General features: G+C 35.2%; 1 protein-coding gene across 1 annotated transcript in view; it reads left to right on the top strand.

Annotated features, from left to right (window-relative positions):
* CNTNAP2 (contactin associated protein 2) overlaps positions 1-26,027 on the top strand; it is a 1,138,684-nt gene that overhangs the window by 477,969 nt on the left and 634,688 nt on the right. The window contains exon 5 of the mRNA XM_084507662.1: positions 11,695-11,842. Within this exon, the coding sequence (XP_084363788.1) occupies positions 11,695-11,842 (148 nt within the window). The remainder of the gene's footprint in view (positions 1-11,694; positions 11,843-26,027) is intronic.

Here is a 26,027-nt window from a genome sequence, read left to right as displayed (position 1 = left end):
TTCTCCATTATTTTCTTTAGCTTGAGTTGCAATTGTATTCCTATAACAAACTATTTCAGGTAGGCACATTTTAAGGATTGTTTCTTGCACACTGATAGCCTAGGCAGAATTGCAATGTTCTGAAAAGCAGTCTTGGACATTTCTGTGATTTCACATAGCGGTAAAACAAAACAAAACAAACAAACAAAAAACCATAACTATTTAGCTTAAAATTTGACCATTCTGTTTTCCCCATCAGAAAGGAAAGAATATGAAAAGAGCAAGCGTGGCATTTTTGATTTACAGTTATAAGTTGAAGGTTTTCTATTAAGGGAATGGAAAAATGTTTATATTAACGTACTAATTAAGTTTTCAATCCTTATTTACTTGCCATGTTCCTACTCGCTATAGCAGATTCTTTACAGTGTTTAAAATAATTTTTGCCTTTATGCTATTTTCAGAATCTCAGCATTAGATTCACTAAGTTGAAGAAGTATGGAATGGCATTACTCACATTTCACTTGACCCTCAGAAGTGTGCTTGCTAGTAACAGCATCAATTTATTGGGTTGCAAAATTTCATGGGAATAAACCAGTAGATTAGTGGAGTTAGAAGACAAGAAGCTTTGAGACCAGACTGGTGTACAAAGAATACATGAGAATACAAAGAACTCTGAAAATTATTTAAAAGCTATTTAGAAATTATCCAAGTGTGTGACAATCACCAAGTACATCAATACCTGAGAGGAAAGAAAACCAGGGATCATACTATGCTTGTTCTTCTCAGGGCTAGAGCTCCTGTTGTTATTGAGCTCTGTAGCCCAGCAGTCAGTGATCAGAGACCTGTTGGTGTGATGATTCCAATAATGACTGCAATTGTGTTCATAAACACATTTTTCCTGTTTCCTTCATTCTAGAGCAGGAGAAAGGAGATGTAGCAAATCTAACTTTTGTCTATTAATGAATAAAACCCCACAACTCCCTTGGAGATAAGCAGTTTTTATTATTTGTCTGTAACCATTTCACACTTGCTTCTGTATTCTTTTTTTTTAATGTCGATCAGTCACGTGGTAACTTTCAGAATTAGGTTGATTATTTTCTCCATTTTGTAGAATACATTTATATTACAAGCAGGAAAAAACATGTTTTACTATGTAGCTAGTGAAGAGTGGCAAAGTTTTAATTTAGTTCCCACTAAATCTTCCACTTTGCTTCACTGGCCACAAAAGCTTAGGTTTCTAATATAGAAACCCATGTGAATACTTGACCAAGTGCTTAATAAGGATTATTTTATTTTTTAAAACCTTATAAAATGAATGTATTTTTACTCTGTATTTTATATGTTCAGCTGAGATGCTGAAAGATTAAGGCAAAACTACCTAATCATTTTGGTGCCCAGGAAACTGCATCAAGTGCCACTGAAATTTTTTTGCAACTTACTTGCCTAGCATCTCATGCAGTCGCAACTGGGGGCAGTCAGCTCAGGGACAGTCACAAAGAGAATGCAGTTCCTGTGCTATTGGGCACAGGATTGTCTCTATATTATCTTTGTGGAAGGCTGTCCTTTCTCATTTGTCCACAGATATACGTTGGGCACTATGAGATATGCATCTCATGTTGTCCACATGGTTGGACACTAGGCAAGTTTCAGTTCATCATGTGAATAAAGGAACTATTTTGAATGTATCAATCTTACTCTTTACGAAACTCCATGTTATTAATGGAGTGGGTCTACTGTCTGACCTGAATTGTCTGAGCATTGAAATTTGTTTAACATATTTAAAACTAAGAGCAAGCTAACTACATTAAAGACTACCCCCATTGTGTTAAGAAAAAAGGTTACTAATGATGCAATCAGCTGATCATGACAACAAAGATGTAGTATTATTTGAAGACTGAAAGATTGTATTTTCACAAATTCAATCTAGATGTAAATACTGGATCTTAAATCCTGGGAACAAATTACCAAAGGATAAGTTTTCATCAACAAATACTTCCAAATCAAATTCATCCATTTTTGTTGTTGACTATAGATCTGGTTCAAAATGAAAAACAAACAGCAACAACAAAAACCTCAAGGTACGTCAGCCTCAGTTGTTTAGGATAGCAGGATGGATAATTATAATGATCTTTTCAATATTGTATAAATTTCTAGGGAATAAATAGCTTGTGATTATGAAAATAAATTAATGTCATACTGTTATTCAGAAATTCATTAAGTCTCTGCAGGAAACATTACTTCTAACCTTTCAGTGTTGACTTCACAACCCTAATGTTATTTTAATATATTTGGTGTACATTTTAGGTTTAAAAAGGAGAGAGAATTTTCATCATTTGGTGTCATCCTGACAAAATCTGCATGATTCAGCACAGAGGTTGAAATCTTTTGTTCATTATACATCTCTGAAAAGTACCTGATAATTTAAGCAGCAGTAGAAGTCTGTCATCTGTTATATTTGATACCCACACCAGAAGGGAATCAGATATTTGCTGGTGAGATATCTTGCAGATCTCTGAAATATGATGTTCAGTTTCAGGATCTGGAGAAACGTGTCTGTTGCTACCTTTGCTGCGCTGCCAACTGTGATGCCCCCTAAAGTAAAACTATATCTGTTGTTTTGTACCTGAAAGCAGTCAGTTCCCTTAGCAAAATGTACAAATAACTTGGTAATATTTCTGCACATAAAAAAGTATGAACATTTATTATGTAGAAGGATGACAAAAGCAACTCAGTCTTAAGGTGAATGAGGAAGGTGGAGAGGTAGCTCTTTGTTTTGAATGCTAGCTTTATGCTTCATTACTCCAACTAAATTAAACAAAAGTAATACTGCGGGAGAAGAAAAGAACAAGTGTTTTACTTGCATCCAGTTAACATTAATCATGTGGACACAGTAGCAATTTTCATATGATTGTTGTTTTTATTATTGTCCTGATTTTATTAAGAAAACAACAAGCATCAAGCTTGTTGTGGTTTAACCTGGTTGGCAGCTAAACACCACACAGCTGTTTGCTCACTCTCCCCCCTCCTTCTCTGGGATGGGGGAGAGAAATAGGAAAGTGAAGCCTGTGAGTTGAGATAAAGTCAGTTTATTAAGACAGGAAAATAATAATAACAATAGTAATAAAACAATTATGATGATAATAGTACTACTACTAATAATGTGTAGAAAACAAGTGATGCACAATGCAATTTCTCACCACCTGCTGACTGATGCCCAGCCTAACCCTGAGCAATCCGGCCCTCCTCCCTTGGCTAGCCACCCCTATATATTGTTTAGCATGACATCAGATGGTATGGAATACCCCTTTGGCCGGTTTGGGTCACCTGTTCTGTGTCTGTCCCCTCCCAGCTCTTGCTGCACCCCCAGCCTGCCCGTTGACAGGACAGAATGAGAAGTTGAAATGTTCTTGGCTTGGTGTAAGCACTGCTCTGCAACAATTAAAACATCGGGGTGTTATCAGCGCTTTTCTTATCCTAAGCCAAAACATAGCATTCTACCAGCTACTAGGAAGAAAATTAACTCTGTCCTAACTGAAACCAGGACAAAGTTACACGACGTTAAAGCTCAGTAATAAATTTGAACACGAAACTTGTATCCAAGGTATCATATCTTGCTGTACTATTCCTCCAAATCTGTCTTCAAGTTTAAAAAACTTTTTCTCTATGAATCGGTGTACAAAACTGGTATCTCTAGGAGCCGTCTGTCAATAGAAGTCAGATTTCTCTCTTAAACATATATTTGAGGTTTATGTTGAAGTAATACAAAATAAACATTCCTGTAAATGAGATCAAGTTATTTTTAAGAGTAGCAAAAGTTAAGCAAGTTATGTTAGCCTACTGTGTTATAAAGGTAATGATGAATCGTGATGAATATGTGAAAAGCTAAAAGGCAACAAAAACAGCATTAAGCATTATTGTTTCAATGCATTGGATAAAATTACATTATACATCTGATTATACACACATGGCTATAATATGTTTTTAGTATATGATGACAGGATTTGGACCTCAAGGAAACCCTCCAGGGAATCAGTAGAGAATATAATGGAGCAACGTGACCAAAATTATGTTTCTGTTTCAAAATTGCTTGGAAGTATTTGGGACATAGAAAAGAGTTGTATTCTGTATATCAGAAACATGTTACTAGATGAAAATAAGATGCATATTTCATCCTAATGACCACCTTTTATTTTTTAAAACCTTACAAAAACATGAAATATGTAGATCACCTTTTCATCAAATGTGATCTAAATTGACTTAGTAAGTTCCAAAGTTGAAAGACTGACGCACAGAAAAGCACACAGATGCCCATACACATTTTCAGTACAGGATTGCCTAGGAGCTGTGTTGCTAATAAACCATTTTTAAGACACAAAGCAAATAATTATTTCTTGATGTAAATTTAAATAGGAGATTGATATAAATGCAGTGATCATTTTTTGAACATTGCTTGTACAGTAATGCTCAAAACTGAGCTGAATTAACCAAACATGAATTTATTGCTTTCTGACGTATTCCATTTTTTTTTTTCAGTTTATTTGATGTTTTTATTTCCTTATGCAACTACTTTTTAGTGGTTTCAGTATGTGTGTATTTTTTTTCCAGCTTTGTTTTTTTTTTTTTTTCCTCTTCTTTTTCATACATTCTTGAGGTTAATCTCATAACATTTTCCTTTATCCAGTCCTTTTATTCTTGGTTGTGTTTTTTGTTTGTTTGGTTGGTTAGTTGGTTTGGTTTGTTTCCCTTCAGTTTACATCATGATTTGGGCTGGATTTTCAAAGATATCCAGCAAAAAAGTGTTTCAGCAGCAGTGAGGTACTTAACTAGGTTTGACTCAATTTTCTAATGAAGTTGGTTTCTTTACAAGAAAATGTTAATGTAGTGAGACTGAATGCTTTGTTGAAACAACTTGGTTTCCCTGGAATCTACTAATTGCAGTCAGCTAGTCAGCTTGTGCTGAACCAGTACGTAATGTGAGTTTTCCAAGGTCTGTGGATTTGGGCTCACTGCTCTGTTGAATAGCCTTCCACAGCACCATTGACTGAAGTTTTCCTTTTTATTTATTTATTTACTTATTTACTTATTTATTTTGTGCAGGCAGAGGGCTGACAGCCATGAGTAAAGCTGTCAGGTTGTCAAGTCTGTTATCATTCTTGTGTTCTGGAAGTATTTGGTTTGGGATACTGGGGATTTAAAAAAAAAAAAAACAAAAAACAAAAAACATTTAAGGCTTAGCCCATTTTCCATGTTTAACTCACCTCGAAGAAAATGCAGTTTTGTTTTCCACAGATACTTTCTATCTGTCTATGGACATTTCCATATTTTGTAATAATGTGCTTTTATTAATGTGTTTTGGCATTAAAAAATCTGATTACAAGAGATGTATAGATGGAATACCGTGAAACATAGACTCCTAGTGTTTTCACTATTGTTTCAAAATAAAGCTAGAAGCCAATTTCTCCCCCCCCTTCCCCTCCCCCAATAAGGTCAGACCCATAAATTGTTCCAGTTATTTCCTATGCTTAAAATGCCAGTGACAAAACATAAAATTCAAGAAATATTATAACAAGTGTATAATTAAAGTAATGAGAACAAAAACAAGCAACAGAAAAAAATAATAATAATAAAAAAAAAAAAAACAAAACAAACAAAAACAAACAAACAAAAAAACACAGTTCTTCTTTCTCTTCTAACTGGACAAGAAATGTCATTCTACTATGCCATTCATTGCCACACGTTTACATCACCCTAGGAAGAGCATACATTGAAGCATTATTAATACTTGTCTTTGCATAAATAGTTAATTTGGATGGAAAATTCTTTACCAATTAAGTCATGTTTGGTTAAAGAGTTGTTTTTTTTTTTTTTTTTAACTTAATAACATTTCTTTTCATTCAGTCTTGAGCCTTCTTATTTCAGAGATAATTTTTCAATTATGAGAATTCCTTTTAAATCTTTTGTTGTAAAAAGTGATCAAAAAGTTTACTCAAAATAAGATTTTGTGATGTACTTGCTGTATCCATAGAGTACTGAATGATATTGCAAGTCTGTCCTTTTACAGAGAACTAAACACATTTTTGTCAGTTTTACTTAATTTTATTATTGAGCTGGATGTTACTGACATTTTAGTTTTAATTTATAATTTAGCTTTGGCACTTATAATTGCTGACTAGAGTATTATTATGGTGTAAGCATAGGAATAAAAGTTGAATCTGAATCTTAATTTTCCCTAACTTTATTTCCAAATATCATTAAAAAAAATTACTTGGATTCTCTGTTTGTTGTTGCTTTTTTTTGTTTTGTTTATAATGCAAAAACATTATACTGAATGCATAGTGTGTATAAGTGTAGTATATATCTATGTATAGAGATATAGTGTATCTCTTCAGTTTGGCTGAAGAATATTGGTAAAGCCAAAGTGAATTTCAAAGATCATACAGCTTTAATTGCTGATGCTTCTGCTGAAGATAGTTCCTGTACCAAAAGCTTATCTACTTTTTCAATGTAATTATTTGGCACATTAAAATGCATTATCTATTCCTATAAACCTACTCTAGCAACTTTTGAAAAATAAGAACTTATCAAATTGTGGTTTCAAGGAAGCTAGTTATGAAACTCTTACTGAGTACTTTCGAAAACTCCATTCAACATATGCTCAAACCTATTAGTTAGAAAGGAATTGTGGGCATATTTTCTTATCTTTCTTCATTGTTAATACTTTATTGACCTGTGGAGTTCTGTCTTTAAGAAAAGTGTTTATGACTTAAAACACTCTTGAACTTTTTGTTGCAATGTGAGCTTAAAGAATTTGGTATCCAATATTAGAACAGAAGTGCTTGTAGAAAAGAGAATTTCAGAACTGGACTGATGAGACAGTGCTACCTGTTTTACAGACACATGATCCATCTTGATCATTTTCCCAGTCTAGCTTAAAGAAAAACTCCTTTACTAGAGGAGAACACTTCTGGCAATAATACTTCAGTGAGTTTGAGTTTAATAAGCTGAATATTTTGTTTAGTTTATACAGGTATTTCCAGCTTTTCCTGAAAAATGGTTTTGTAAAAGAGGGTTCTTATATGAGGGTTGTATATTTCTGTCTTTTTTAGTCAGAGAGTCACTCCCCATTTAAAAATAAAAAAATCTACAATATAATGTGGGTCTGCATTATGCTTTTAAATCTTATTAAACTCTTTGTAACCTTGGTTTTGCAAATTGTATAAATTCAATTTTTAATGAAAACCTCTATTTCTGAGCCTGTGTACAAATCTCAATAGGAAAAAGAAATTTTACAGCAATAGTACATAATTCACAAGCTCCTGTAAATTGATTTTGCAGCCTTGCAATGATGGATTTGGGCCTGATGTTTGCATTATCCACGGAGCATGTATTACTGTACTGCATTTATCTAAATGAAGGCTGTATTTAAAGGATATTGTTTTGCTGGAGACTAAATGAAATGCATGTTAATTATCCAGGAAATTGATGACAGAGTACCCTATTCTCTGCTGATGGTGTTTATACATTCAGCAGATGTTACTGGATTGTAGACCAAAAGGAACCTTCAAAATGTCAAACACCTGCTGGTTTGTGCTATAAGTCTTTCTGTCAAAGGATTGGGAAAGCACAGATCATAGAATCATTTAGTTTGTAAAAGACTTCTAAGATCATTTAGTCCAACCTTTAACCTAGCACTGCTAAATCCACTGTTAAGCTGTATACCTAAGCTCTCTACATCTACACAATATATGAAGAACTCCAGGGATTGTGACTCAACTACTTCCCTGGGCAGCCTGTTCCAATACTTGAGTTAAGAAGGTTTCCCCTGAGCCTCCTTTTCTCCAGGCAAACCAGCTCCAGTTGCTCCTCTGAAGGCTTGTTCTCCAGAACCTTCACCAGCTTCATAGCCCTTCTTTGGACAGGCTCCAGGGCCTCGATGTCCTTCTTGTTGTGAGGGACCCAAAACTGTACTCGAGGTGTGACTTCACCAGAACAAAGTACAGGGGGATGGATGATCACCTCCCTGGTCCTGCTGGTTACACTGTTCCTGATGCTAGCCAGGATGCCATTGGCCTTCTTGGCCACTTGAGCACACTGCTGGTACATACGCAGCTGGCTATAAACCAGCATCCCCAGGTCCCTTTCCATCTGGCAGCTTTTCAGCTGCTCTTCCCCCAGCCTATAGAGTTGCATGGAGTTGTTATGATTAAAGTGCAAGACCTGGCACTTAGCCTCGTTGAACATCATACAGCTGGCCCCATTGGTCCAGCCTATCCAGACCCCTCTGCAGAGCTTTCCAACCCTCAAGCACATCAACACTTGTGCAGAACTTGATGTCATCTGCAAACTTGCTAAGGGTGCACTCAATACCCTAGTCCACATCATTGATAAAGATATTGAATAGAACTGTCCCTGTGGAACACCACTAGTTACCAGCCTCCAGCTGGATTTAACTGTATTCATCACAACTCTTTGGGCCCAGCCACCCTTCCAGTTTTTAATCCAAAGAAGCATACATCCATCCAAACCATGAGCAGCCACTTTCCCCAGGAGAATGCTTTGGGAAATGGTGTCAAAAGAAGGAAGAGTTGCTATTCAAAGGGACCTGGAAAGGCTGGAGAAGTGGGTCCATGTGAACAGCATGAGGTTCAGCAAGTCCAAGGTGCTGCACCTGGGTTAGGGCAATCCCAGACGGGAGTACAGATTGGGAGAACTCACTGAGAGCATCCCTGTGGAGAAGGACTTGGGGGTTCTGGTAGATGAAAGACTCAACATGAGTCAGAAGTGTGTGCTTTCATCCCAGAAGGCCAACTGCATCCTGGGCTGAATCAACAGAAGTGACCGGCAGGTGGAGAGAGGTTGTTCCCCTCTACTCTACCTTTGTGAGGCCCAACCTGGAGTGCTGCATCCAGGTCTGGGGCCCCTAGCACAAGAAAGATGTGGACCAGTTAGAGTGAGTCCAGAGATGGGACACGAAGATAATCAGAGGACTGGAGCACCTCTCCTATGAAGAAAGGCTGAGAGAGCTAGGGATGTTCAGGCTGGAGAAAAGAAGGCTTCAGGGAGATCTCACTGTGACCTTTTAGTACTTAAAGGGGGCTTATAAAAAAGATGGAGGACTCTTTACTCAGATAGATAATAGGACAAGGGGGAATGATCTTAAACCAAAAGAAGATAGATTTAGACTTGACATTAGGATGAAATTCTTCACTGTAAAGGTAGTGAGGCACTAGAAGTTGTGCCAAGAGAAGTTGTGGATGCCCCATTCCTGGAGGTGTTCAAGGCCAGGCTAGATGGGGCCTTGGCCGACCTGATCTAGTGGGTAGCATTCCTGCCTATGGCAGCAGGGTTGGAGTTAAATGATCTTTAAGGTCCCTTCCAACCCATAGATTCTGTGAATCTATGAAAAGCCTTACTGAAGTCTGGGTAGACCTCATCCACCAAGTGTGTCACCTTAGAAGGAGACCAGGTTTGTCAAGCAGGATCTGCCTTTGATAACCCATGCTGACTGGGCCTGAACATCTGGTTGTCCTGGAAGTACTGCATGTGATAGCACTCAAGGTAATCCGCTCCATTGTCATCTGAAAACATGGATTTTTTTCCACGGTGTGCCAGTTCACACATTCAGGAGAGAGATTGTTTTTAATCAGGCCTCAGTTAAACACAGACAGTACCTCTTCTCTTCCAAGGGAGAGCTTTTTCCTTTACACCATGAGCTTCTTGGCACCAAGGTTAGACTGACAGGTCTGTAGTTTTCCAGATCCTAATTCTGGCCCTTCTTGTAGATGGGTATCACATTTGTTAGCCTCCAATCGACTGGGACCTCCTCTGATAGACAGGACTGCACAAAAATGATGGAAAACATCTTGGGTCTATCGACCCTTCTGGCAGTTCCCTTGATAGCCTTGGGTCGATCCCATCTGGCCCCATAGACTTTCATACATCTAAGTGGAGTAGCAGGTCACTAACCATTTCCTCATGAATTAGGAGGGCTTAATTCTGCTCCCCATCCCTACCTACCATCTCAGGGCATAAAATATGGAAAGGTACAGGAAATAATTTGGATTTTGAGAATTACTCTTCATCATTCATTTAATCGAATTATATACAAGATATCCATCCCTCCTGAGCAGCTGATTTTGCCCCTAATTCTCTTAAATTTAAAACAAAAAACCACCCGTGTTAAGACAGTCTTGTTAAGATTACAGCAAGCACATAACTAAACAAAACAAATTTTGTCTTGAATTGCCTTGCATGCTCACAAAATATATTTTTTAAAGATCAGCTTCTTTATTCATTGCATAGTTATGTGATTCCTGAAACATGACTCAGAGAACAGCCAGCTGTTCAATAGGATTTTTAGTCCTTATTCAATGTATGCTTTCTGTTGTTTATTGTCTTCTGTTCAGCTCAGAAGACAGAACTGTAATTTTCCTTCTAAATGATTACCACTCAAATATCAAAGTGCATCATAGACATTAATTATTGTATCTAACAAGCTCTTCTATGAAGCAATGAGTGTCATGATAATCGTTTAGTACATTAATAGCAGCAGTAGAGAAAAATTGAGGTGAACTATTACATGTCGTAATCTGGTAAATCTTCCTTACATTTACTACCACCCATATCTATTGTGCCCTGTACATTTTGTCTCTCAAATTTTTGATGACTTTATTTTGTAGTAGTGTTCCTTACTGTCCAGTTGTTTTTTCAGTTGTTTTCAGTTCTACTATTGGAATATATTACAGGATTTTATATGGATTTATTAAGATATTAGAAGCCACCTTTTCTTTGTTTATGACTACCCTGTTCACTGTCTCAAGATCCTTATTTCTGCTGAAAATTACTCATGAAGGGGCGTGAAGGGTCCTTTGAAAATGTTAAGAATAACTGAATAGTAGTCTTTAACATCTACCATCAGTGAATGAATGGATTGTGCATAAACTGACAAAAAAAAAAAAAAAAGACAAAAACCCCACTATCATTTTAAGTGGTAGGTATTGTTTACTTTTAAGCTGGATGCTACAAAAACTTTTAGCCAGAGGTAGAAAACTACAAAACAAGCACTAAATATTTATTTCAGTCATTTTAAAAACACACTTAAGAACAGTCCTTTACTGATTTACAAGGTATTACAAACCTTGAGATTAAGAGATTTTCCTGTGGGTGACAGCTATGGTTAGGAGGGAAACTGGACGCTCATTTTCCAGTGGTTAGTACATCAGAAGCAAAGGAAGAGTTTTGTATTTTTGGAAATTTGAGAATTGAAGGGTTCCATATCTGTTGGAGGAAATGGGTTATGTCAGTGTTTCTACTTACAGGAAGATGGCTGGTGCGTGTAATCTAATTGTTAGGGGATGGATATCTTCTACAGAACAACCGCTCTGGGTTGGACACTTCTATTAACACAGTAATAACTGAGTAACAGATCAGTGATGCAGAATGGAATACTTTCTTACCTAGCAGCAGCTGTTATGTGAGTTCAGTATATCTGTTGTGTAGAAAGAGGACGTGTGCTGCAGTTTCGGTATTGTTCTGAACACTGATGCTTTTTAAATCCACTATTCATTTGGTCACTATCTCAGAAAACATTTAAACTAAATTTAAGAGTTACCTAGACACTCAGAGGACTTTACTGCCTGTGCTTTCCTTCATACCAGAACCTTTATAGCATGTGAGATAGATTTAATACAACAATTTTCTTCTTCTTTCCCTTAGGCATTTCCTGGAAATACAAACTCTGATAGTGTGGTTCGACATGATTTACAACATCCAGTTATCGCTCGCTATGTACGTATAGTTCCTTTGGACTGGAATGGAGAAGGCCAAATTGGGCTGAGAATTGAGGTCTACGGCTGCTCCTACTGTAAGTTTTTCCATGATTTTTTTTTTTTTTTTTTTTTAATTCTAAGTAGAAACTGTCGTTGGATCTCAGCTTAAATCTGTTGCCTAATGTTTAATTGAGTTGCCTAGTGCTTAATTGAGTATTGTAAACTTAAGTCTGAGTAGCTTGTTATTTCTTTTGTGGGAGATTCAATACTGGAATTTGTGATAGTTCTCTGAAGTCACTCCTTTTGAACTTCATGGCTGATTTTTTTGCAGAAGACTATTATATAACCTTGAACAGTTCCATTGAAGAAATGACAGTGTTCAGACAAATCTCATGTTGGGTCCTAAGGGGAACAGCTGGGAAACAAGAAATAATTCATTGCTTGGTGCTAAAGATAAAAATAAAGCAAATAAGAATTCTATCGAAGTATCTCAGATTGTCTAAATATATGACATGTTTTTCAGAGACTTTTCCATTCATTAGTATATGTATATTAGTATATGACTTCAGAATTTCATTTGAAATCCAAATGAGGAGTGGTACAAATGGTTAAGAGCAAAACTGATTATGTTTTAAGAGAAGCAAGAGAAGTTTCTAAATGCCATTCCTACAATTTGATCCTGCCAGTACCTGAAGAAAGTCTACAGGCTTGCAAAAACATAAGTGTCTGATGTCCTATTTGTATTTAATTTTAATGCAGTATCCTGCTTGTAGGTATTTTAGCTGTAAGGAGGTATTTGAGATTTGCTTTAAAAAAAAAACCAACAAAATCAAAAACAATCAAACAAACAAAAAAACAGGTTCTAGAATAAGTTAAGGAGCTCCCATCTTGAAGTCTCATCCATTGTCTTCACTGGGTGATTTAAGAAATACTGGAGACCTTTGCCATCCTAACTAGCAATTGTGCTAATTAACTAGCAAAATGTTTTGTGATTTCAGTCTGTTAGATCCGTTGTTTCCCCAAGCAGAGAGGGTTTCCACAGGAATTCAGAGTCAACTTTTATTTAAAGCAGCAAAATTTAATGGTGCCCACATAGCAGCTCAAGCTGTGATCCTCCAAGGAGAGGCTCAGCCCAAAACTTTCCCTGGGTTCTTATACTCGTACAATCTTCATTTTGACCGCTACAGTCCAATCAGTTCTTGACACATACAAGTTACATTCCTTCAGATTGGCGGTTTGTTGTGAGGCAGGCTGTTTTCTGTTGGGGCAGGATTTCGTCTGGCAACCCCCTTGGTCAGCACATCACCCCTTTGCCATCAGAACCACTCAAGCTCCCCCACAATGCTGCTTTCTGTCACTCAATCACCACTACATGCCAGTTTCAGGTTATGGGGAGCTTATGGGCAGCTCATACTGTGGCCTAAGGCTTCTCTAAATTTACTCTACTAATGTCAAACAGCAGCTCCCCCAATTCCTTACAGCAGCTTGTTTCCCTTACACGGTTGTTGATTTGATTAGGATAGATAGTCTAAAGGCTATATTCTTTCATTAAACACCAATGGGAACCACAAAGAATATTTTTTCTATTTCCTTGCAATGATTTACCCCCCCCCCCTTTTTTTTTTTTTTTTTTTAATGTATGAAACTGCAAATAACTTCTGAGCAATAGCTAAGAAATCAAATCAAACTTGTGGTGTTTGTAGCACTGTGCTGAGGGCCCTCATGGATGTTAGATACATTTATAAAAACAAACAAACAACAGTATATTTGTTATCTGCAGAACCGTACATTATTCCAATGTTTCTTACTTGAAAAGAAACTAAGCTTCTGAAGTTTTAGGTAGCACTGTTTGCATGGCTCCTAATAAATGTTTATTATCACATTGCTAAAATGTTTTACAGGCTGCTTTAAGCAGAGCCAACACTGTAGCATAGTTAATTTTTGCAGCATGATGAATATTTACTTGTAAGTGTATCTACTTCAAATGCAAATTTAGGTATTTAATGCAAGAAGTCAACATTTAGTTTGTTTTGAAATATGACAGTTTTTAACAGAAAAAAATGCCTTTAAATAGTTGAATAAAGCAATAAAACTCATGATTTTTGCTGAAATATTTACAGGTAAAAGTATTTCTTTATTAAATAGATAGACAAAGTATTGTAGATACGTAACAAGATGCTTTTAGAGACTTAAAGTAAATGTGAGAAAAAGCAAAACATAGCTTGTTGACAAAATGATTTCAGTCATTTGATGAAAAGTTGCTTGGTTGACAGACTGTATATTTTTGGAGGAGAACAAAAAGCTTCTGCCAAGGAAACAATGTGTGGGACTACAAAGATATTGATAAAATGTGCATTCACAGTTGAACTGAGGTAGCCAAACATAACTTTGTAGTTTTGCTCAGAGAGTAGTGTTAGTCTGTTGGCATTACCAGTGATTTAATTTTTTTAAAAATAACAATAATAATAATAATTCATATTATATATTTTTAGGGACTTTTGTTTCAAAAAGCTCTCCTAGAATGTTGTATGGATTTTAGATGCAGGAATCAGTTAGGATGTCCCTGAAATTCAGTATCAGTAGGTAGCAGAGCAATTGAAAAGAAAAAAATAAACCTCACTGTATTAAAAGAGAGGAAGACAGCGCCTTGGTATGACTATCAGAACAATGTAGCAATGTGTAAGAGTTCCAGATTTGTCTTCAAATGCATCACTTGGAGCAAACTGTGTAAAAACTCCATTGTTGCATGTATATGTGTCATATAGCAAAGTTTTTAGTCCTGTGATTAGAATAAAGCATGAGTCTCCCTCTACAAGATTCAGAATGAACCTTATGTTTATCTCTGTGACTAAATGGTGACATCGAATTTGAAAAAGATTTTTAATTCTCCATAGGGAAAAACTGACTGCCTAATTAATAATAATAAAAATGATAATAAAAAAACAGTGAGTAAACAACTTGCTTATTGGATATGTTCATGGAAGAGTTGCATGAGAAAAACAAGCTTGGATAACAACAGCAAACAAATTATTATATGACATAAAAACATATTTTAGTCATTGGGAGTTTTAGGTTTCATTGTAAAAGAAGCTACTTAAGACACTCAAAAGTGGAAAAGAGTCTTTCTTTATGCTTGCAGCGACATAATTTTTCAAAACGCAAGTTATAAGGAAGAAAGCAATATAACCAAAGGCAAAGTATCCAACCAGTTAAGGCAAAACTGGTGGCAGATTTTCATTCATTCTCTTTTGGAGATAGAGAGCAAAAGGATGTGGCATATATCTTCCATCATGTCCAGTTTATGAATGTTGACAAATTGAAAAGTCATGGCATCTGGAGGCTCTGGCAACTATAATATAGTACATTTTACTAAAAATTTTGAATATCATAGTAAGCTCCTGCAAGATCACTGATGGCAATGAAGGATTAAAAGAACTAATTAATAGTTCCTTTAATCTCCAATGCTTACAAAATGGAAATAGCATTGCATAGTCTTTGGCTGTACTTTTTAACCTTATCCTCATAACCTGGATGCTGAAATCCTGTGGTGTGAGTGGAATGTACTCACTGATATCTTGGGCTTTTTTCATACAGCTTGGTTGTAGATTTTCTGCATCTAAACTCATTGCCTGAATCTTTTAGACAAAGCTGTATGTCTGACAGTAAGAATTTGCAAATTCCAAATGGTTTGCGTCTGAGGTGTAGGATATACTTGAAAAAATCACTTGGAGACAGAAGAAAGTCATGCAAATAATATACATAAGGTAAATAGAGAGCAGGAACAATAAAGCTCTATGAATGTTTGCAAACTGAGCTTTTTCCATTCATTGACCAGATCTGTTTGCACTTATGAAGCAGTGAAAGTGAACAAATGTCGTTTGAGCTCTGTTAGCAAATCTGTTCATTTCAGTTGTTAGCTATACTATTTGTAGTGTGCTGTGTCAAATGTTACTGTTTCAGTTTTATGCTGGATGACTGATTTTTTTTAGGCACTGAGGGAAAAGAAGGAAAAATAACAAACACAGACCACAGAGGTTTATGAAATAATAATTTTGTATAGAAAACATTCACTATCCAGATAGTACAGTGAAAAAAAACCTTGGTCATGTAAAAATTTACAAGAGCAAAAATAAGGTTAGGAGATGCTGTTGAGGGTTAAGCCATGAGGGTTTCAAATAATCAATTCTTGCAAATGTTTTGGGAGTACTGAAGTGCTAAAAATTATGGATTGAACAGGTCTTGGACTAGTTAATCCTATCTGCCTGCAGTGACCTAAGCCGTTTTTTCCCTTGGCAGTTAATTCCACATTCAGCTGTACTCATTGTTAGGAAATTTTCTGTAATACTTGAAATCTCCTTTTCTTGATTTCATGCTGTTGATTCTAACTACCCATGTCCCCTTTATTCTCTCATGTGGTTGCCCTACATACCTAACAAGAGCTCCATCCTCTTCAGAATTATCTATTGCATCTACACATCAAAGGAAATATTTGAAGCAGGTAAAAAAAGCCACTGTTATTTCACTTGTGTGGAATTTGATCAATTTTCACTTGGCCAGATTGAATAGCATACACTGGACATTTTGTTTCATTGGCATTACATTTAAAAACAAAACAAAATAAAATACTAAAACACATGAAAAAAGGTCTATTGAAGTGACATGATTGCTATCGGAACACTTTATGCTGTATGAAATATATTTCCATATGTGTATGTGTACATATTTCTTCGGTCACACTTTTCATGCCTAATATTCACCTAAATGGTAAGGATACTGATTTGGTCCCCAAATCCATGTAAACAATTCCCTACCTCCTCTCATGATATTTCATTACTCATAATAAAAGCGCAATTAAGTTGTCCAGGCAGACTTCTTTGACCATCTAAATGGTGCAACTGCATAAAAATATTAAATAGGAAGAACAATTTTGAAGTGTATATTTTGTGCAATCATGTTCTCAGAGTTGTAGCAATTTATTAAATTACTGGAAGTAAAATTGCTTTTAATTTTGGGTAAAATCAGAGAATTGACAAAACTGTTTAGCAGAGGTCCATGTGAGCTTAATAGCTTTGTTTATGACAGTGGATGGAACAGTTAGGAGTTCTAAGCATCCAACCTTTTTTTCCCCCCATTTCTCCAAAATTTCAGTATTTTTATACTGGGTAGATGTATACATATTTAGGTCTATGTGTTTGATTTTTAGACAACATCATTGCAGTTCAACAGGTACAAGCATAGCTTGATATTCTCTCTGATATTAAAGGTGCATGGCTGAATAGTCACAGTTAAACTATGGAGAATGAGGGAATTGAACTGTTGAACTTTTAAAGATTTATTTGAATACGTGCTCTATTTGAAAGTTTGCTTCATTGTTAAGATATTTTCTAGCTTTTTGACATGGAGGGGATTCTTTTTTTCTTAAGAGTCATGAAAATTGATACTTTTTATTACCCATACTTAGTTCCATGGTAGTCTTTAAATAGTTGAGTTCAGTAAGTTGAAGATAAATTATGCCATCTGTCTTTAGAATTGTTCCCAATGCTTTCCCCTACCCACTCTCCAGCAAGAGGTGGTTGTGATTGTTTCTGTGTACGTGTTCATTTATTTTTATATGAAAGTGAGAACAGACTTTTGTTACCCCAGCCCATTTGTTACCTCTGGTTGTTAACAGTAATAAATACAGACCTATTTTGATAGTAGGTAAAAATACCAATTTAAAACATTTGTGTCTTCTATTTTAAAATTAAGAAAAAAAAAACAAAAAACAAAAAACAAACAAAAAAACCAGCATTTTTGAAAAAAGTTATTTATTTAATTTTTTTAAATCAGAAGATTGAGATAGAAACAGAAAGAAAGTCCTTGGAAATATTTTTGCTTTTCCTAGAAAAAGAAACAACAAACAAACAAAAACAGAAAATTAACCCGATGTTTAATTTTAGCTGTTTTTTGCTTCCCTAAAAAGAATATTTCAGAAAGATGTGAAGCTTCTGCTTTAAAAAATTAAATGCAAAAATAAATATTTTCTTCAAAAAATAAATAGTGTATTAAATAGCACTCTTGTTTTGTGTAGTGATAGCCAAGGCTATCCCACCCAGTCACTAAATCAGGAACAAGGGAAAAAAAGCTTGTGGGTTACAAAAAAATGACGGGGAGAACACTCATCATTTATAATTGCAAGACAGATTCGCCTTGGGGAAAATTAATTTGATTTATTGCCAATTAAAATATATTCCAATATTGAGAAACAAAGGCAATCTTTATAACAACACCATCCCCTATCCTCCCTCTCCCAGACTCAACTTCAGCTCTTGATTTCTGATACTCCTACCTGCCTTGTGAGCAGCATGGGGGTCTGGGGATATGGTCATTGTGGTTCTTCTGTGCCGCCCCTTCCTCCTCACACCTCTCCCCTGCTCCATCCCGGGCTCTCCAGGGCAAGCTCTGCAGGGCGCCTGGAGCACCTCCAGCCCTGGCTGCTCACAGGGCTGCTTCTCGCACTTCTTTCCTCACTGCCAGGCAGCGTTTGGCCCTTTCTGAGCTCCACTCTCCCTGAGGAGCCCACCCGTGGCCGAGGGGCTCAGCCAGGCCCTGCGGTGAGGCCACTGGAGCCAGCATGGGGCAGCCCCGGCCTCGCCTCACAGAGTGGTCTGGCCACTGCCTGGTGCCTGCAGTACCATTTTTAGGTCAGATCTTAAAACCTAACATATATGTTTATTTCTTATTCTTTAACTTTTAGTTAGTTTGGCACAATGCACGTATATTTTCCTATCAACTGTTTGAAACTGACAGCAAACTGAAAAGTCCATTATTTTTCCATTTGTAGTTATAATGAGGTTACTGGTAGATACTCTCAAGCACCACAGCTTTGCGAATGGCAACAGCAATGTGTTCTTTACAGGTTCATTTGTTAGCTGGCAATGAATGTATAATCAAAGTCAGAGAAAAACAAGTATATTTTCTATGAATACATGCCCCACCAACTTGTTCAATTGTATTGTTCAATTGTATTCTCAGACAGTTTTCAATTACACTTGAAAATTTTTTTTCATTCAATATTTCCTTTAGAAGGGTGTATGTAGCTGGTTCATTTGAAAAAGCTTTTTTATGACTTTTTTTTTTTTTTTTTTTTTTTTTTTGTGCAATGTATAAACAAAATGTAAGGCCACATATGATAAAAACTTGCAGTTTTGTGTAAGGTTTATTAAAGTCAGGCCTGGCTCTTCTCTTGTGGAAAAGAGCAAACTAACATTTTCTATTAGCTTTTCCAATGGTGTTTCCATACCCCCCACAGAACGGGCATTGCATAGTTGTCTGCAATCAGTTTACATGAGGATAGAAATTATCCTTAGGATCCATAAACATCTAGAAAAGTAGAAAAATTAAGTAAGATCCTAGTATCCTTTTTTAATGAAGAAAGGAAGGTTATATTCAGGTAAATACAAATAAAAGTTTCAGTCTAATAACAGTAGTTTTGCCTGTAATGTTTTTTGCCTGAACAGATGCTTGTAATGGTTTTGCCCAGCATACATGTATACTTTTCTTGCATTTCTTGATCTAGTGACCATAGATCTATTTGTCCATGATGACTTATTCCATTGAGAAATCAAGTGGCTTTTTTCTCATAAAAACAAAACAAAACAAAAACAAACAAACTCTACAGATTTCAGACGGTGGGCTTTGGTTCTGTGCCATTGATTTAGAGCACCAAGGGCTTCACTGATACATGTTTTCCTAAATGTCTGGATTAAAACACATGTTAAAGATGCAGTATCTTCTAGGCTTTTTTCAATTTATTCTGTTCTTCTACTAAAGTTTAGCTGAAGATGACACATTCTGTATTTTTCTTTTAAGTAAAATGGTCTTGCTATTAGTAAATTTTTGTGTTTTCTCAGTCAAAGGTAATGATAGGGTTCTCTGATACAAAACTGCCTACGTTAAAGAGTCAATATTGCTAAAGGGAAATAACCAAAATTAACTCTTCATAATAATGTTTTTATAAAGTAACTGCTGTCAGAGTTATATGCAGTATATCCCCATAGTTGAGTTTCTACTCAATATCATATGTTAAAGCTGTAGTCCCGTCTTTATGAGCTTTGGGGAAATAGGCAAGTGTGCTGCAGATTTTTCCCTAAATCTTCTAAAATAGGGAAAATGTTCATTTTTTTCTACCCTATAAGAATGACATGGTATGCTATGTCTTGTGGCTAAGATCTACCTCATGCTTCTCTCACTGCAGTGTGAATGCCCTCTGACAGGGTGCACCTACTGTTATGAAGGTGTAATTAATGGAGAATGAGTACCCTTGGTGTCCCACTGGTGTTTGTCCAGTCCAACAATTCTTCTAAATGGTAAAGGTCTGTAGGAAAATATCTTCAATCTTCTGGGTGTGTTTCATGTACCACTGAATTACATTAAAGAAAACAAATTTTCAGCTTGACTAAGCAACCCCCTAGATTCTGTGGCTTCAATTATAATGGTGCCAGGCATCACGTAAGCTTTCTCAGATTGGATTATTTGCTGCTGTTCTTTTAGTTAGTGTAAACATTTCTAAGGCTGTCAAAATAAGTTATTAATTCACAAATGTTGGGGGAAACATCTTGCAGAAATGGTAAACTATTTCATCTTTTCAGATGTAAACATTTTTTTTTTTATTATTAGATGACAGAAAGTTTTAGGCTCCATGATGTTGCACAGCAAAACAATGCAATGCTGAATATTTTTTCTCTTGAATATAATTCATATTATTATCTTACTATAATTACAGTTTAGTATGGCTTCAACTGGGTCTTTAGATGGCTTCACAGATTTTCCATTGAATAGACAGAGATTGTTCGATAAGTGTTTATTTGTACTGGTTGCAGATTGTGGTAGATGTGAAAGAAAATCATTTTAAAACCCAATAGTTTTGATTTTTTTTTAAAAGAATGCCATTACACACAGAAGATGATTAGAACCTATGTGTTTTCCTGTGTTTATAGTACTTGTGATACATGAAAAATGTATCTGTATTTTAATGTTTAAGAACATTAATTTAATTTAAGGGAAATACACACTTGATTTATCCTTTAGAAATTCACAGTAAAATTGGGTAAATACTATATGAAAAAAAAATCCTTAAATAAATTCATGTGTTTACATATATCAATGATGCTTGAAATTTGGAGTTAAGATTTGGCAATTGTTCAGTCAAGGTGTAAGTTGAAATGGCAATTATGAGCAAAAACAACAACTTCAAATTTTGTGGTAATGATGGTTTTTGTCACTGCAAATTGAATTTTGAGGTCTACATGCACTAAGAAGAACATAAAAGTACAGCATGTGGCCCAAAACTGAATACATGTCTATATCAAGTGCTTTACTAAGTCTAGATAAGCAACTAGGTTTCTAAACTAATAGGAACCTAGAAAACTCACATTTCACAAAAGTGCTTAGATTTTTTTTTTAATTTAAAATTATATCTTTAATAAAGTAATCTGAACAAATTTTTTAAATTGTGTAGGTAATTTCCAAATTCAGAAAAAGAAACAAATTTTTATACAGTCTCAATTCTGTATATTCACCAGATTTTGCCATCCACAATTTTACTTAAAAAGGAAAAAAGAAAAAATAAGTTTATTTCTTCCATGGCAATGTCTCTATTTTTTGTTTACAGATGCGTAAGGTAATTGAGCTTTAATTATTTCAATATGGAACTGTTCTCTCTCTCTCTCTCTCTCTTTCTCTTTTTCTTTCCCATAGAACATAAATATTTAATTACTATTTTAGCTTTAAAAAAATTGAAGAACTTGGGAAACTGTCTTTCTAAAACTGCATCTATAAAAAGCATCCTTATAGGAAAAAATATTTCCTTGCCTAAAATAATAATGATTGGTATAGCAACAGTTGGCATTTATGTAGCAAGCTCTTACGTAAGCTTAGTGATATTGCTTGAAGTCAAACAATTTGTAAAGCAGTGAATGTTTTCCTCTATCTATATCTATTTAATACCAGCAAGTAAATGCCTTGGGTAAAAAATAAAATAAAATCCAAAATATTTTGTTAAGTGGTAATGAACATTAGGGAGAATAAAATTTTCAATTAACATGTACTAGTCAGGGAAGGTAGTTGTTCATTTCAGGGAAGTGGTTGAGTCGCCATCTCTAGAGGTTTTTAAAAGACGTTTAGATGTAGAGCTTAGTGATATGGTTTAGTGGAGGACTTGTTAGTGTTAGGTCAGAGGTTGGATCTTGGAGATCTTCAACCTAGATGATTCTGTGATTTTCTTTAAGGTGAGAGATTTTTTTTACTTTTTTTTTTTCTTCTTGTAACTTTGGTATAAGATGTTGTCAATGCCTGATCTGAGAAAAGCCTGTTGGACTCCAACATACTGAAGGTGATCTATGGTTATAAATTCATCTGAATTCTCTTGTGCTGCTGGTGAGCTGTGACTTAACAATTGTATTAATTGTATACAGCCTTGGTTTTAGGAACAAATCAACAGAAAAATTGTTCAGACATTGAGTATGTCTCTGTAAACCTAGGGTAGGTATTTCATTCAGTGTGTAAACTGGAAGAAGACAGTACTATGCCTTCACTTCTGCTGAAGGTTCTTGCTAATTTGGTGTCAATTTTGGAGGTAGCAGGGGGAAGAAAGAAGCCTGTTATTGGTCTTTCCTTTGCAAGCTTGTTAAAAGGCTTGGTAGCTTCACACTGAGTTTGCCAGCTGTTTATATAATCACAGAATCATGGATGGAATATCTCGAGTTGAAAGGGACCCACAAGGATCATTAAGTCCAACTCTTGTCTTTGTGCAGGACAACCTAAAAATCAAACCTGATTTGTCTGATAGCATTGTCAAAAATGCTTCTTGAACTCCGTCAGTCTTGGTGTTATGACAGCTTCCCTGGGGAGCCTGTTCCAGTGCTTGATCCTTAATGAAGAACCTAATATCCTATCTGAACCTCCCCTTACACAGCTCGATGCCATTCCCTCAGGTCCTGTCACTGTCTCCACAAAGCAGAGCTCAGCGCCTGCCCCTCCTCTCTCCTTGCATGTGATCTACGGGAGGCCATGAAACCTCCCCTCAGCCTGCTCTGCTCTGGGCTGAACAAACCAAGGGACCTCAGCTGCTCCTCATATGTATTATCCTCCAGTCCCTTCACCATCTTTGTTGCCCTTCTTTGGACACTCTTTGATAGTTTTACATCCTTCTTGTACTGTGGTGTACACACAGTACTCGAGGTGATGCCTGTGGAGAGCAGAGCAGGACAATCGTTTTCCTCAACTAGTTAGCCCAACTAGCCCAGGATATGGCTGGCCATTTTGGCTGCCATGACAACACTGTTGACTCATATTCAGTTTGCCAATGCCAAAAACATGTTATTAAACACTTAAGCCATTTTTATGCAATGCATCTTCATATTTTCTCCAACGTGAGGGACTTTCAGCAAGTCAAGCACACTTACACAAGCATAAATGTGTTAGAGGGCATTAAGTAAAACAGATTAAGTGAATACAGAGTGCTGCAGGTGATGAGCTATGAGACTTCAAGTCAAATACATCTTTCAATTATTTGGAAAAATCCACTGAAAACCCTTTGTTTTGCATTGTGTCTATTTTTATTTTTATTTTTTCCCTAAGTTTGCCTGATATATATTAGAACATCTTCAGACACAGTGAATGATATATTTATAGCACTGTATTTTTGAGAGATAAGGTAGGGGGATTTGAGCGATTGATCTTCTGTCATAATGCAGATATTAAATACTGGATGTGAGTAGGCCTAACTCGCTGTAGAAAGAAACTTTATCAAGTCAGGCTAGCACATACTCCCTAGAGAGATCGTGACTATCTGTTCCATGTACTTTAAGTTTTATTTATGTTAGTAGGTGGATAAAAAGAATTACTCTTTGGCTGTAGAAGTTTCTATGTTTCCAATAGAATCCCTAGACATGAAGAGAAAATATTTGTCCAGTTCAAATCCCAGTAAACCTTGGAAAAGCATCCTTCTGAAACAATATTAGCATAGGCTGAAATGTAGTTTTATTCTTTTCTAACAATTTCTGATACTTTGAAAAAATTTCATACGCATCTATGCAAGAAAACTCAATAATTATTACACATTTCATACCCATTTATTATACTTGTCATTTTACATTTCTTATTAAAAGTTGAAAACATTTAACCACATTGTTTAGTTAAAAACAGGCAAACAAACAAAATGAAACAGAATATTTCAATCGTTAATAATCTTTTTCCCTGACATAAGAAATCTATTATCCAGTTGTCACACACTTTATAAATTGAATTTATTTCAATTTATCTTTGTATTTTCTGATTTATTTTGTTTTAATTGACAGTTTTAAGAGAAAGCATCAATGAGTTCTGATGTAAAGGCATGCTTAGGTGAAATTGTCATCCATCAGTACTAAAACCAACAGAATATTTATAAATTTATGCTATCTTTTCTTTAAACAAACAAAAATCCTTCCTTTTATTTAGGTGCAATTTCCCTTGATTTTAAGAGAACAATATCAAAACTGTAGTTCACAGTTTGAAGTGAACACAATATTTAAATTCATAAACAAAATAAAATTACAATATTTTTTTTTTCTTAAAAAAAAAACAACAACTGATATGTTTCCTGATAAACTGCATAACTCATCAGTAGAGCTCACATAATTCATCTGCTTAAAAATGCTGACATTAAAGATACTTTTATCCAGGTTTTTTTTATCTTCACTGTTTCAAAGTTCTTCCGTTACTTCCATTTGCTACTTTCAGCTTTCAGGCTTTTCAGTTTCAGCCTTGTTTCTCAACATAGTTTTCTGAATTCAAACATAACTGAAATATTCAGTCAATATTATCTGGTTTTAAACTGTATTCACTAACAAGAAATAAGGACTAGAATTACTGTTCAGATACTATTCGGAGAGACTGCTTTAAAAGAAGACTTTTCATTTTTAGTGAGCTTTATAAAAGATAATATATATAAAAAAAAATGATAGAAATAGATTAAATTATTACAATAAAACATCAAAATAAATCAGAGTATCAGAATAAAGCTAAAAATGGTTCCAACATAAGTTACTTTATCAAGTAGATACATCACTTGTATACATAGGTATAGCTGAGCCTATCAACCGCTTTGTTGACCAAGAAAACCTACATCAGGACTGTTTTGTTGAAGACACTTGTATTTATAGCTAGCTTCCTTATTCCTGGCAAAGAAATTCATGGCATTATCTATATGAAAGATTCTTCTTAACAAATGGAAGACGGCAAAAGAAAAAGAATAAAAGAATTAAAAAATAATAAATAAATTAATAATTAAATGAACAAATAAATAAATAAATAATATGCTGGAGAAGGAAAAGATGAATGGAAAAGCTGGAAGTTTCTCATTATAGGGGCTGTCCAAAACTGACTAAAAATTGGCAGTAGTGGAGGGGCAACAGGATCTTTTCTATGACTCTCTGTGGCCTTACGCATCCTGACTTCATCTGGGATAGAGTTAATTTTCTTCAGAATAATTGGTATGTTACTAAAGGGAAATGATGATGCAAGACCCTCATGGTCTTGTCCACTAAGTAAACACAATTTTTAATTTCACACTTAAGACCATTAAGACCATTGATTTTTGGTCTCCCAGCACCTTCTCTTTGACAGACATACTGCTCATTCTCTTGGTAGCCCTTATTGGTTTTCTGCTTAGACTTATTTCAGCTTTTTTTCTTCCAGATTTTTTATACTTTTTTGACCAAACTTCTAGATCAAAATTACCTGAATTTCTGTTGTCTTTGAAATGTGGAAGTTATGGACCTTTCCTAACTTTTCTAATTTTTTAGGAGTAATCCAGCTTTGTTCAGATGTTCCTTCATAAATTATCTGTATCTAACAACCACCTTACTCATATGTTAAATTAAAATATATTTTATATATAAAATGTATTATATATATATTATATATATAAAATATAAAAAAAATTTCTAAGGTTTCTAAAGGATATGTCAGTCTGGATTTATAAATGTTATTTATTCAAAACTTATAAACATTAAATAGACTTTTTACATATAAGCAAAACTATAAAACTGACATTTGTCTCCATTCTGCATTTCTACATGCTAAGAAACATTGCGAATCATAATTCTTGTTGTTTGGTAATAGGTAAACGTAGGGTGGAGGAAGAATTTTACATTCTTCAGAAAGAAAAAACACTACTTCATAATAGCAAGTTTCAGAGTAAAGCAACCTATGACCATTTACTCCTAGCAGAATAAACTCACTACTTTGGAAAAAAAA

The sequence above is a fragment of the Aythya ferina genome, assembly GCF_964211825.1.
Source record: "Aythya ferina genome assembly, chromosome: 2".
NCBI classification, from domain to species: domain Eukaryota; kingdom Metazoa; phylum Chordata; class Aves; order Anseriformes; family Anatidae; genus Aythya; species Aythya ferina.
This window is presented reverse-complemented; position numbering and strand designations above follow the sequence as displayed.